The sequence below is a fragment of the Lissotriton vulgaris genome, chromosome 5, assembly GCF_964263255.1.
Source record: "Lissotriton vulgaris chromosome 5, aLisVul1.2, whole genome shotgun sequence".
NCBI classification, from domain to species: domain Eukaryota; kingdom Metazoa; phylum Chordata; class Amphibia; order Caudata; family Salamandridae; genus Lissotriton; species Lissotriton vulgaris.
The window spans coordinates 74617040-74630162 of NC_141693.1; the positions used below are offsets into that span (position 1 = coordinate 74617040).

At 50.7% G+C, this 13123-nt stretch overlaps 1 protein-coding gene across 1 annotated transcript in view; it reads right to left on the reverse strand.

Moving 5' to 3' along the window:
- LOC147710225 (E3 ubiquitin-protein ligase TRIM39-like) overlaps nt 1–8533 on the reverse strand; it is a 272894-nt gene extending 264361 nt beyond the window's left edge. The window contains exon 1 of the mRNA XM_086919954.1: nt 8076–8533. Within this exon, the coding sequence (XP_086776080.1) occupies nt 8076–8486 (411 nt within the window). The 5' untranslated portion in view covers nt 8487–8533. The remainder of the gene's footprint in view (nt 1–8075) is intronic.
- Between the last annotated feature and the right edge of the window lie 4590 nt (nt 8534–13123).

Genomic DNA, 13123 nt, shown 5'->3' on the forward strand with positions numbered 1-13123 from the left:
GCCTGCGGGGGGAGAGGGGGTGGGGGGGGCTTGTCCTGATCACCCAGAACCCAGTTCAGTGTTCAGTAATTTAAGGTGAGGAGGTCGGAGGCACTGAGCTTCCCAGCACAAGGAGCCTGTGATCACAGGCCAGGCCGACGGTCATTCATCCTGTGAGGGGCCAACAAAGCCAGCGAGCTTCATGCATCCAAAGGTACAGGAAAACTTCACTCTGTGCTCAATGACCATGGTATTCCAGCGCCTGGACCTGCACGTCCCTTTTTGCCTGTTGAGCCCCACATTGCTTGTGAGTCATCTGCACCACTGCCCTGGTGAGCCTGTGCGCTTCACAATGGATTGCTGCAGCTCTTCTTCTGCACCTTCTGCAACGTCTGATGACCATTCGAGCCTGCCTGCTACACACTGCATTCATGCACCTCTTCTGCTGAGTGCCATGACCATGGGCCCGATTCACAGAACTAGCTTAAGACAAAATCCTAAACTTACTACTTTTGGTATTCACAGAAGTTAGGATTTTGTCTTAAGTTTGTCTTAAGTTTGTCTTAAGACAGACTTAAGACAGACTTAAGTTAGGATTTTGTCTTAAGTCTGTCTTAAGTCTGTCTTAAGACAAACTTAAGACAAAATCCTAACTTCTGTGAATACCAAAAGTAGTAAATTTAGGATTTTATCTTAAGTTAGTTCTGTGAATCGGGCCCTCTGTGTGCCGTGTGCTAAACCCTGCATTAATGCACCTCTTCTGCTGTGTGCCATGGCCATGTGTGCCCATGTGCTAAACCCTGCATTAATGCACCTCTTCTGCTGTGTGCCATGACCATGTGTGCCCATGTGCTACACCCTGCATTAATGCACCTCTTCTGCTGTGTGCCATGGCCATGTGTGCCCATGTGCTACACCCTGCAATAATGCACCTCTTCTGCTGTGTGCCATGACCATAAGTGCCCATGTGCTAAACCCTGCATTAATGCATCTCTTCTGCTGTGTGCCATGACCATGTGTGCCGTGTGCTACACCCTGCATTAATGTACCTCTTCTGCTGTGTGCCATGACCATGTGTGCCCAGGTGCTACACCCTGCAATAATGCACCTCTTCTGCTGGGTGCCATGACCATGTGTGCCCATGTGCCACACCCTGCATGAATGCACCTCTTCTGCTGTGTGCCATGACCATGTGTGCCCAGGTGCTACACCCTGCAATAATGCACCTCTTCTGCTGGGTGCCATGACCATGTGTGCCCATGTGCTACACCCTGCATTAATGCACCTCTTCTGCTGTGTGCCATGACCATGTGTGCCCAGGTGCTACACCCTGCAATAATGCACCTCTTCTGCTGTGTGCCATGACCATGTGTGCCCATGTGCTACACCCTGCATTAATGCACCTCTACTGCTATGTGCCATGACCATGTGTGCCGTGTGCTACACCCTGCATTAATGCACCTCTTCTGCTGTGTGCCATGACCATGTGTGCCCAGGTGCTACACCCTGCAATAATGCACCTCTTCTGCTGTGTGCCATGGCCATGTGTGCCGTGTGCTACACCCTGCATTAATGCACCTCTTCTACTGTGTGCCATGACCATGTGTGCCGTGTGCTACACCCTGCATTAATGCACCTCTTCTGCTGTGTGCCATGACCATGTGTGCCCAGGTGCTACACCCTGCAATAATGCACCTCTTCTGCTGTGTGCCATGACCATGTGTGCCCATGTGCTACACCCTGCATTAATGCACCTCTTCTGCTGTGTGCCATGGCCATGTGTGCCCATGTGCTAACCCCTGCATTAATGCATCTCTTCTGCTGTGTGCCATGACCATGTGTGCCCATGTGCTACACCCTGCATTAATGCACCTCTTCTGCTGTGTGCTATGGCCATGTGTGCCCATGTGCTAAACCCTGCATTAATGCACCTCTTCTGCTGTGTGCCATGGCCATGTGTGCCCATGTGCTACACCCTACATTAATGCATCTCTTCTGCTGTGTGCCATGACCATGTGTGCCGTGTGCTACACCCTGCATTAATGCACCTCTTCTGCTGTGTGCCATGACCATGTTTGCCCAGGTGCTACACCCTGCAATAATGCACCTCTTCTGCTGGGTGCCATGACCATGTGTGCCCATGTGCTACACCCTGCATTACTGCACCTCTTCTGCTGTGTGCCATGACCATGTGTGCCCATGTGCTACACCCTGCAATAATGCACCTCTTCTGCTGGGTGCCATGACCATGTGTGCCCATGTGCTACACCCTGCAATAATGCACCTCTTCTGCTGAGTGCCATGACCATGTGTGCCGTGTGCTAAACCCTGCATTAATGCACCTCTTCTGCTGTGTGCCATGGCTATGTGTGCCCATGTGCTAAACCCTGCATTAATGCACCTCTTCTGCTGTGTGCCATGACCATGTGTGTCCATGTGCTACACCCTGCATTAATGCACCTCTTCTGCTGTGTGCCATGGCCATGTGTGCCCATGTGCTAAACCCTGCATTAATGCACCTCTTCTGCTGTGTGCCATGACCATGTGTGCCGTGTGCTACACCCTGCATTAATGCACCTCTTCTACTGTGTGCCGTGACCATGTGTGCCCAGGTGCTACACCTTGCAATAATGCACCTCTTCTGCTGGGTGCCTTGACCATGTGTGCCCATGTGCTACACCCTGCATTACTGCACCTCTTCTGCTGTGTGCCATGACCATGTGTGCCCATGTGCTACACCCTGCATTACTGCACCTCTTCTGCTGTGTGCCATGACCATGTGTGCCCATGTGCTACACCCTGCAATAATGCACCTCTTCTGCTGAGTGCCATGACCATGTGTGCCCATGTGCTACACCCTGCGTTGCTGCACCTCTTCTGCTGTGTGCCATGACCATGTGTGCCCATGTGCTACACCCTGCGTTGCTGCACCTCTTCTGCTGTGTGCCATGACCATGTGTGCCCATGTGCTACACCCTGCAATAATGCACCTCTTCTGCTGAGTGCCATGACCATGTGTGCCCATGTGCTACACCCTGCGTTGCTGCACCTCTTCTGCTGTGTGCCATGACCATGTGTGCCCAGGTGCTACACCCTGCAATAATGCACCTCTTCTGCTCTGTGCCATGACCATGTGTGCCCATGTGCTACACCCTGCATTAATGCACCTCTTCTGCTGAGTGCCATGACCATGTGTGCCCATGTGCTACACCCTGCATTAATGCACCTCTTCTGCTGTGTGCCATGACCATGTGTGCCCAGGTGCTACACCCTGCAATAATGCACCTCTTCTGCTGTGTTCCATGACCATGTGTGCCCATGTGCTACACCCTGCATTACTGCACCTCTTCTGCTGTGTGCCATGACCATGTGTGCCCATGTGCTGCACCCTGCAATAATGCACCTCTTCTGCTGTGTGCCATGACCATGTGTGCCCATGTGCTACACCCTGCAATAATGCACCTCTTCTGCTGGGTGCCATGACCATGTGTGCCGTGTGCTAAACCCTGCATTAATGCACCTCTTCTGCTGTGTGCCATGGCCATGTGTGCCGTGTGCTAAACCCTGCAATAATGCACCTCTTCTGCTGGGTGCCATGACCATGTGTGCCCATGTGCTACACCCTGCAATAATGCACCTCTTCTGCTGGGTGCCATGACCATGTGTGCCCATGTGCTAAACCCTGCATTAATGCGCCTCTTCTGCTGTGTGCCATGACCATGTGTGCCCATGTGCTACACCCTGCATTAATGCACCTCTTCTGCTGTGTGCCATGGCCATGTGTGCCCATGTGCTAAACCCTGCATTAATGCACCTCTTCTGCTGTGTGCCATGACCATGTGTGCCGTGTGCTACACCCTGCATTAATGCACCTCTTCTGCTGTGTGCCATGACCATGTGTGCCCATGTGCTACACCCTGCAATAATGCACCTCTTCTGCTGGGTGCCATGACCATGTGTGCCCGTGTGCTACACCCTGCAGTAATGCACCTCTTCTGCTGAGTGCCATGACCATGTGTGCCGTGTGCTAAACCCTGCATTAATGCACCTCTTCTGCTGTGTGCCATGGCTATGTGTGCCCATGTGCTAAACCCTGCATTAATGCACCTCTTCTGCTGTGTGCCATGACCATGTGTGCCCATGTGCTACACCCTGCATTAATGCACCTCTTCTGCTGTGTGCCATGGCCATGTGTGCCCATGTGCTAAACCCTGCATTAATGCACCTCTTCTGCTGTGTGCCATGGCCATGTGTGCCGTGTGCTACACCCTGCATTAATGCACCTCTTCTACTGTGTGCCATGACCATGTGTGCCCAGGTGCTACACCCTGCAATAATGCACCTCTTCTGCTCTGTGCCATGACCATGTGTGCCCATGTGCTACACCCTGCATTAATGCACCTCTTCTGCTGAGTGCCATGACCATGTGTGCCCATGTGCTACCCCCTGCATTAATGCACCTCTTCTGCTGTGTGCCATGACCATGTGTGCCCAGGTGCTACACCCTGCAATAATGCACCTCTTCTGCTGTGTGCCATGACCATGTGTGCCCATGTGCTACACCCTGCATTACTGCACCTCTTCTGCTGTGTGCCATGACCATGTGTGCCCATGTGCTACACCCTGCAATAATGCACCTCTTCTGCTGTGTGCCATGACCATGTGTGCCCATGTGCTACACCCTGCAATAATGCACCTCTTCTGCTGGGTGCCATGACCATGTGTGCCGTGTGCTAAACCCTGCATTAATGCACCTCTTCTGCTGTGTGCCATGGCCATGTGTGCCGTGTGCTAAACCCTGCATTAATGCACCTCTTCTGCTGGGTGCCATGACCATGTGTGCCCATGTGCTACACCCTGCAATAATGCACCTCTTCTGCTGGGTGCCATGACCATGTGTGCCCATGTGCTAAACCCTGCATTAATGCACCTCTTCTGCTGTGTGCCATGACCATGTGTGCCCATGTGCTACACCCTGCATTAATGCACCTCTTCTGCTGTGTGCCATGGCCATGTGTGCCCATGTGCTAAACCCTGCATTAATGCACCTCTTCTGCTGTGTGCCATGACCATGTGTGCCGTGTGCTACACCCTGCATTAATGCACCTCTTCTGCTGTGTGCCATGACCATGTGTGCCCATGTGCTACACCCTGCAATAATGCACCTCTTCTGCTGGGTGCCATGACCATGTGTGCCCGTGTGCTACACCCTGCAGTAATGCACCTCTTCTGCTGAGTGCCATGACCATGTGTGCCGTGTGCTAAACCCTGCATTAATGCACCTCTTCTGCTGTGTGCCATGGCTATGTGTGCCCATGTGCTAAACCCTGCATTAATGCACCTCTTCTGCTGTGTGCCATGACCATGTGTGCCCATGTGCTACACCCTGCATTAATGCACCTCTTCTGCTGTGTGCCATGGCCATGTGTGCCCATGTGCTAAACCCTGCATTAATGCACCTCTTCTGCTGTGTGCCATGGCCATGTGTGCCGTGTGCTACACCCTGCATTAATGCACCTCTTCTACTGTGTGCCATGACCATGTGTGCCCAGGTGTTACACCCTGCAATAATGCACCTCTTCTGCTGGGTGCCATGACCATGTGTGCCCAGGTGCTACACCCTGCATTACTGCACCTCTTCTGCTGTGTGCCATGACCATGTGTGCCCATGTGCTACACCCTGCAATAATGCACCTCTTCTGCTGGGTGCCATGACCATGTGTGCCCATGTGCTACACCCTGCATTAATGCACCTCTTCTGCTGTGTGCCATGACCATGTGTGCCCATGTGCTACACCCTGCATTAATGCACCTCTTCTACTGTGTGCCGTGACCATGTGTGCCCAGGTGCTAAACCCTGCAATAATGCACCTCTTCTGCTGGGTGCCATGACCATGTGTGCCCATGTGCTACACCCTGCAATAATGCACCTCTTCTGCTGTGTGCCATGACCATGTGTGCCCATGTGCTAAACCCTGCATTAATGCACCTCTTCTGCTGTGTGCCATGGCCATGTGTGCCCATGTGCTAAACCCTGCATTAATGCACCTCTTCTGCTGTGTGCCATGACCATGTGTGCCCATGTGCTACACCCTGCATTAATGCACCTCTTCTGCTGTGTGCCATGGCCATGTGTGCCCATGTGCTACACCCTGCATTAATGCACCTCTTCTGCTGTGTGCCATGACCATGTGTGCCGTGTGCTACACCCTGCATTAATGCACCTCTTCTGCTGAGTGCCATGACCATGTGTGCCCATGTGCTACACCCTGCATCAATGCACCTCTTCTGCTGGGTGCCATGACCATGTGTGCCCATGTGCTACACCCTGCATCAATGCACCTCTTCTGCTGAGTGCCATGACCATGTGTGCCCATGTGCTACACCCTGCATCAATGCACCTCTTCTGCTGTGTGCCATGACCATGTGTGCCCATGTGCTACACCCTGCATCAATGCACCTCTTCTGCTGTGTGCCATGACCATGTGTGCCCATGTGCTATACCCTGCATTAATGCACCTCTTCTGCTGTGTGCCATGGCCATGTGTGCCCATGTGCTACACCCTGCATTAATGCACCTCTTCTGCTGTGTGCCATGACCATGTGTGCCGTGTGCTACACCCTGCATTAATGCACCTCTTCTGCTGAGTGCCATGACCATGTGTGCCCATGTGCTACACCCTGCATCAATGCACCTCTTCTGCTGGGTGCCATGACCATGTGTGCCGTGTGCTACACCCTGCATTAATGCACCTCTTCTGCTGGGTGCCATGACCATGTGTGCCGTGTGCTACACCCTGCATTAATGCACCTCTTCTGCTGTGTGCCATGGCCATGTGTGCCCATGTGCTAAACCCTGCATTAATGCACCTCTTCTGCTGTGTGCCATGGCCATGTGTGCCCATGTGCTACACCCTGCATGAATGCACCTCTTCTGCTGTGTGCCATGACCATGTGTTCTCATGTGCCACACCATGCATTAATGCACCTCTTCTGCTGTGTGCCATGACCATGTGTTCTCATGTGCCACACCCTGCATTAATGCACCTCTTCTGCTGTGTGCCATGACCATGTGTTCTCATGTGCCACACCCTGCATTAATGCACCTCTTCTGTTGTGTGCCATGACCATGTGTGCCCATGTGCTACACCCTGCATTGCGTGTTTTGACATCGATGACTGTGTGAGCCCATGCACGACACACTGCACCGCCAGATTGAATCCTTTCATTACAGATTGAGATCCCATAACACACACACACACGCCTCTGATCTTCTGCAGCCGCCTCTGTAGCTCAAAGTGTGTACGGCCTGCGATCTCAGCGCTCTGACAGACACACTGTGTGCTCTTTTGCAGCTTCCTATATAGGTCTCTCCCACCCACAATCATTCCTTGTGCTTTAGGGCAGCCTTCTGTGGGGATCCAGAGGGTTCATTGTGATCCCTGAATACCCACAGACACATCTTGTGCTCCTCTGCAGCCTCTTGTATGGGGCTCATAGTGCACAACCTCTGACGACGACAAATATATTTTGTAATCCTCAGAGAGACTCACAGAGTGTCTGTACGTGTGACTCCTCACTACATACACACATACTGTGTGATCTTGGCCATCACCATCTATGGTACCCACGGGGTGAATTTTGATCCCTTAACACTGCAAAACATACTTTGTATCTTCCTACAAGCTTAACGAGTGAATTAAATTGTGATCCCCGAACACCCCCACACACACCTTGTGCTCCTCTGTGGAACTTACTGAGTACCTTCACTTGTGAATCGTGAACACCCACATACACTCTTCGCAAATACCTCTTTGGAGCACACGGGTGCAGTATGATCCATAAACATCCACACATATACCCTGGCTATACAAAGGATGACTTGTGATCTATGGACAGCCACACACATAGCTTGTGCTCTCTGGCAGCCCCTTGGTGTGGCTCAGCATGCAACTTTTTTATCCCGGAATTTTCACAGGTTGATACCTTGTGCTCTTCACTTGTCGTTCCAGAAAACCCCCCACCTTGTGCTCCTTTGCAGGTTCTTCAGTAGGGCTCAGTGTGACTTTGTGATCCCTGAACGCCCACACACGTACCTTGTACTCTTCTGCAGCCTCCTCTACAGGAGTCACTGAATGATTTTTATGCTCCTTGGACTCCCGGCAGACCAGGCATATCATCCTCTGATCCTCTGCACAGAACAGCCTCAGTTTCTCATCATGGTTTTTGCACAGATTCTCCCCCGGGGGCCTCACGGGGGGCAGATGAAGCTGTTTAGCAATTTCCACCATGTTCCTCAGTTGCCTGTTGGGTCGGAGGCTTTTCCCAGATGTTGCTCTGCATTCTGGACAGGGGAAGTTTCCATCTCTTCCCTCCCAGCTCTGGGTGATGCAGGAGCGGCAGAAGTTGTGTCCACAATCGATCATCACCGGATCAGTAAAATATTCCAGACAGATGGAACAAGTGGCCTCTTCCTTGAGGCTCCCGAGCTGAGCTGCTGCCGCCATGATGCAGAAATGCAGGAAGTGAAGGTAAGTTTCGTTTCTCTCTCTGTGTGCAGTGGGTGTGTCTGTGCGTCTGGCCCTCTCTGTGTGCAGTGGGTGTGTCTGTGCGTCTGTCCCTCTCTGGCTGCGCTGGGACTTCGGTGATCGAGTTACCCTCAGGGCAGGAGGGGGGCGGGGCTGACTCTTCTGATCCTGGGCTTTACCTCCAGGGTTGGCACCTTCCTCAGCTGGGATACCTGACATAGCTTTTTATTTATTTATTTATTTATTTATGCATTTTTATATAGCGCGGACTTTACCCGAAGGCGTCAGAGCGCTTCACATTAGGAACAGAAATGAAACATAATGAGAAACATTACAAAAGAGCAGATTACTAAAACATACGTTACTTACATAAGGTAATAGTGACAATTGTGAGCAAACAAAAAAACATGAGGTAGTAAAAATTGTGAGCAACCAAAAATACATGAGGTAATAAAGGTAATAATGACAATTGTGAGCAAACAAAATACTTGAGGTAGTAAAAATTGTGAGCAACCAAAAATACATGAGGTAGTAAAGGTAATAGTGACAATTGTGAGCAAACAAAATACTTGAGGTAGTAAAAATTGTGAACAACCAAAAATACATGAGGTAGTCAAAAGTGCACAAGAGGAAAAGTGACAAGTGTGCAGTTATAAGAGAAAACAGAGTATAATTTGAGGTATAATACTGCAATAAGTGCTGGCACAAGAACAGGCGTTACGTAGGCAAGGTGGCCCTTGTGCAAGTATCAAAGGTAAAAACATGTGAGAGGTAGCAACCGTGTGTTACATGGGCAAAGTGTAGTGTGCATGTTACAAAAGGGCACCGAACACAAGTACATGGAGAATACTGCAAAAAGGCAGACACTCCCACCACAGGAAAACACTGGGAAGGCACTCCCATGGTCATGGAAAGTAGAAAATATCAGTAGTGGGGAGTCTTCCTCCAAATAGCAAGAGGACGTGAATTACTTTTGGAGGTGTCTCTGGAGGAGGAGAACTTTGAGGTCCCTTTTGAAGGCCTGGGAGGAGGCGGTGGTCCGGAGCTCAGGCGGAAACGAGTTCCAGATTCTCACTGCGTTGCCTGAAAAGGATTGGGCCATTGTTCTTTCCTTCTTGAAAGTGGGAGGTTCAAGCAGTAGATTCTCGGCATTGCGTGAAGGTCTTGAGCCTCCAGAGAGTTTCAGTTTATTCGCCAGGTAGCGGGGAGAGGAGGAGTGCAAGGCTTTGTGGGTGATACAAGCGGTCTTGTAGATAGCTCTAGCCTCGAAGGGAAGCCAGCGGAGGGTGGATAACATCGGTGTGATGTGATCGCTTCTTTTGGCCCCATAGATGAAACGAGCTGCTGAATGGAAGACAGACTTAAGTGGAGACAGGTGAGTTTTGGGGAGGCCAGTAAGAAGAGAATTGCAGTAGTCTAGTCTGGAGAGGACCAGCGATTGCACCAGGGTTATAAGGTCCTGCTCCGGGAAGAAGCGACGGATTCCCCAAAGAAGGCGCAGTTGGTAGTGAGCAGATTTTGCAATAGAATTGATGTGGGGAGTTAGATTGAGTTTTTTGTCTAGAATGACACCAAGAGATTTTGCGCTGTCGACAATGATGGGTTTGTTGTTTAGTAGATTCATCTGATCCATCCATGATTGAACCGGGGGAGGAGAGAGTGAGGAGGAGAAGAGGAGGAATTCAGTTTTGGAGGGATTCAGAATCAATTGATGAGATGACATCCAGTTTTGAATGGAGTCAAGAGTAGATCTTAGGATGGAGAGATCATGAGTGGAGGCAACCTTGAGGTAGAGTTGAGTGTCATCAGCATAGAGATGATAGTGAATCCCGGATTTGCTTAGGAGGTTTCCCAGTGGTTCTAAGTAGAGATTGAACAGTGTGGGTGCAAGTATAGAGCCTTGGGGAACACCTTGACCGACTGCCACAGGAGAAGAAAGACTGTTCGCTATTTTGATCATTTGAGATCTGTCAGAGAGGAAGGATGCAAACCATTTAAGCACAGTGCCCTCCATGCCCATTCTCTGTTGAAGAATATTGAGGAGGGTGTTGTGATTAACAGTGTCGAAGGCTGCGGAGAGGTCAAGGAGAATTAGCAGACAGGACCCCCCTGAGTCGAGTATCCCCAGCGCATCATCAACCACTTGCAGTAGGGCTGTTTCAGTGCTGCAGTTTTGGATGAAGCCGGACTGACAATTGTCAAGAAGATCATTGTCCTTGATATGACGAGAGAGTTGTTTGGCTACACATCTTTCCGTGATCTTTGCCAGAAAGGGAAGGTTAGTGATGGGGCGGAAATTGTTGAGGTCATTCGCATCAGCAGTGGGCTTTTTCAGCAGAGGGGTAACCTGCCCAGTTTTGAAGGAGACAGGAAGGGAGCCTTGCCAGAGGGAGAGGTTGATCAGAGTGGTCCAATAGGAGAGGGAATGGTTATAGAAGTCAAAGGCAATGGCACTTGGGATAGGGTCAAGAGAATGGTTGGAGGGCTTTGTTTCGCGTATGCACTTGTTAAGGGCATCTTCAGATATGGGGTCAAAGCACTGCCAAATGGCTAAGGATTTGCGCTCCTCTGGAGGTGTAGGATGAGCAACCTGATCCACAAGTGATTTCACCTTTCCATCGAAGAAAGTAGCGAAATCCGCTGCTCTCTTTGTAGAATCCTCCACCTTGGAGGTTGGGGGAGAGCAGCTCGGAGTCTTGATGAGATCGAATAGTTTTTTGGGTCTATTTTTGGCGGAATCAAGGAGGGTTTTGAAGTGCGTCGCTTTCTCAAGGAAGATGTGCTTGTGGTATTTGGATCTTGCTGTGCGAAGCAAGGCTAAATTGTCAGTGGAAGGCAATTGCCTCCATTGCTTCTCCAGGAATCTTAGCTGCTTCCTTTCCTCATAAAGGGATTTGTTGAACCAAGGTGCTGAGGGAGTGGGCCTTATCCTTTTGCTTTTGAGTGGAGTGACGTTATTAATTTCAGCTGCAAGAACTGTGAGGCATTGGGAGGTGAGATCGTCAACAGCTATGTTCGGGTCTAGCCTTGGAAGTGAAAGCAAAGCTGATTCACAGAGGGGACCGACATCAATGTTTTTGGCATCACGGAACCAGGAGATGGCCCTCTTGGGTTGGCCAAGAGTTATAGAGTGTGAAAGTTGAAGAGAGAATGGGATGAGGTGGTGGTCAGACCAATCTACATGAATAGGGGTAGTAGTAGAAAGCATGCCTGCTTTAGAAATAACAAGGTCCAGGATTGCGCCCTTAGAGTGGGTTGGTTCAGTGCAGTGTTGGATAAGATCATTTGCCGAGAGGAAGGTGGCCAGTGAGTTCGCAGAGGAGTCTTGCGGTGCGCCCCAGTGGAGATTGAAGTCACCCACGATGGTCTGATTGTCACTTTGAGAGTATTGGTCGCTGATGAAGTCTTTGAGATCTTCTATAAACGAAGAGCAACTACTACGAGGCGGGCGGTAAATGATATGGAATCTGAGCGGTGAACGGTGTTGCAATTGAAGCTCAAGAGAAAGGCATTCAAAGGTGTGGGAGGAGCTGCTAGGAGACGCCTTAAGTTGGAGGGCGTTTCTGAAGATGACTGCAACACCTCCCCCCGTGTTTTCAGTTCTGTCATTCCTAAATATGGAATAACCTGTGGGTAATAGGAGATCAAACATAGAGTGAGAGGTATCTTTGAACCAGGTCTCTGTGAGGAAGAGCATGTCAAGTTTGTGAAGGGTGATGGTGTCGGAGATTTCAAGTTTGTGTTTTACTGCAGATCTGCAGTTGTGAAGCATACAGCGCAGCTCTGTCAAGACTGTTTTGGTGACGGGGGCACTTGGGCTCTGAAGGGTGATCGGGATATTGTACATTTGTGGAGGTGCTCGGGAGGGTTTAGGTGGACGCTTTATTCTGAGAGAGGTGATTGTCGGAATAGTGTAGACTGTGGGGTTGCTAGGGTATGCCTGTTGAAGAAGGGTGGCGTTCAAGGGCTTGTGTGAGTTAACAACGCTTGCAGACGAAGGGTTGAGCTTGGCTGTATTGGGGTGAGGGGGCGAGGTGCATCTCTGGGGAAGTTGGGAGGGGGTAGAGGTGCATGGAGGGGTGGGGATCTTAGAGCATAGAAGTGAAATCGCAGCTGTAAGCTGAGAGATGGAGGTGATCAGAGAGCCTAGCGTATTTTCCAGTGAGAAAGAGGCAGAGCACGGAAGGTTGGGTGGCTCGATTGAAATAAGGGGGGGTGGAATTGGTGGTGGACGGCAGGGAGAGGTGGGGGGACAGGGGGTGTGTTGGGGGGTGGGGTTCACAGGTGGGGAAATGTGGAGATTGGGAGCGGGAGTAAATGAATTGGGGGTTAAGGGAGAGTTGTCATTGTTGGTGTTGCAAGAGAGAGAGGAATTAGGGACAAATTTAGAGGGAGAAGGTGGCACTCCTGGAAATGGCTGGCAGCAGCAACTGCCTGCCTAGAAAGGGTGAAAATATGGCAGTAAACTCCTGGGATTGAGTGCGGGATAAAGCGCATGTATTCGGACGCTGGAGAAGAACGGGCATATATGTGAATCCGGGAATAATTTGTAAGAAGTGCGCCGTCTGGCGCGCATCACCGCAAGTGCTACCAGCTTGCTATTATGCGCACGCGCG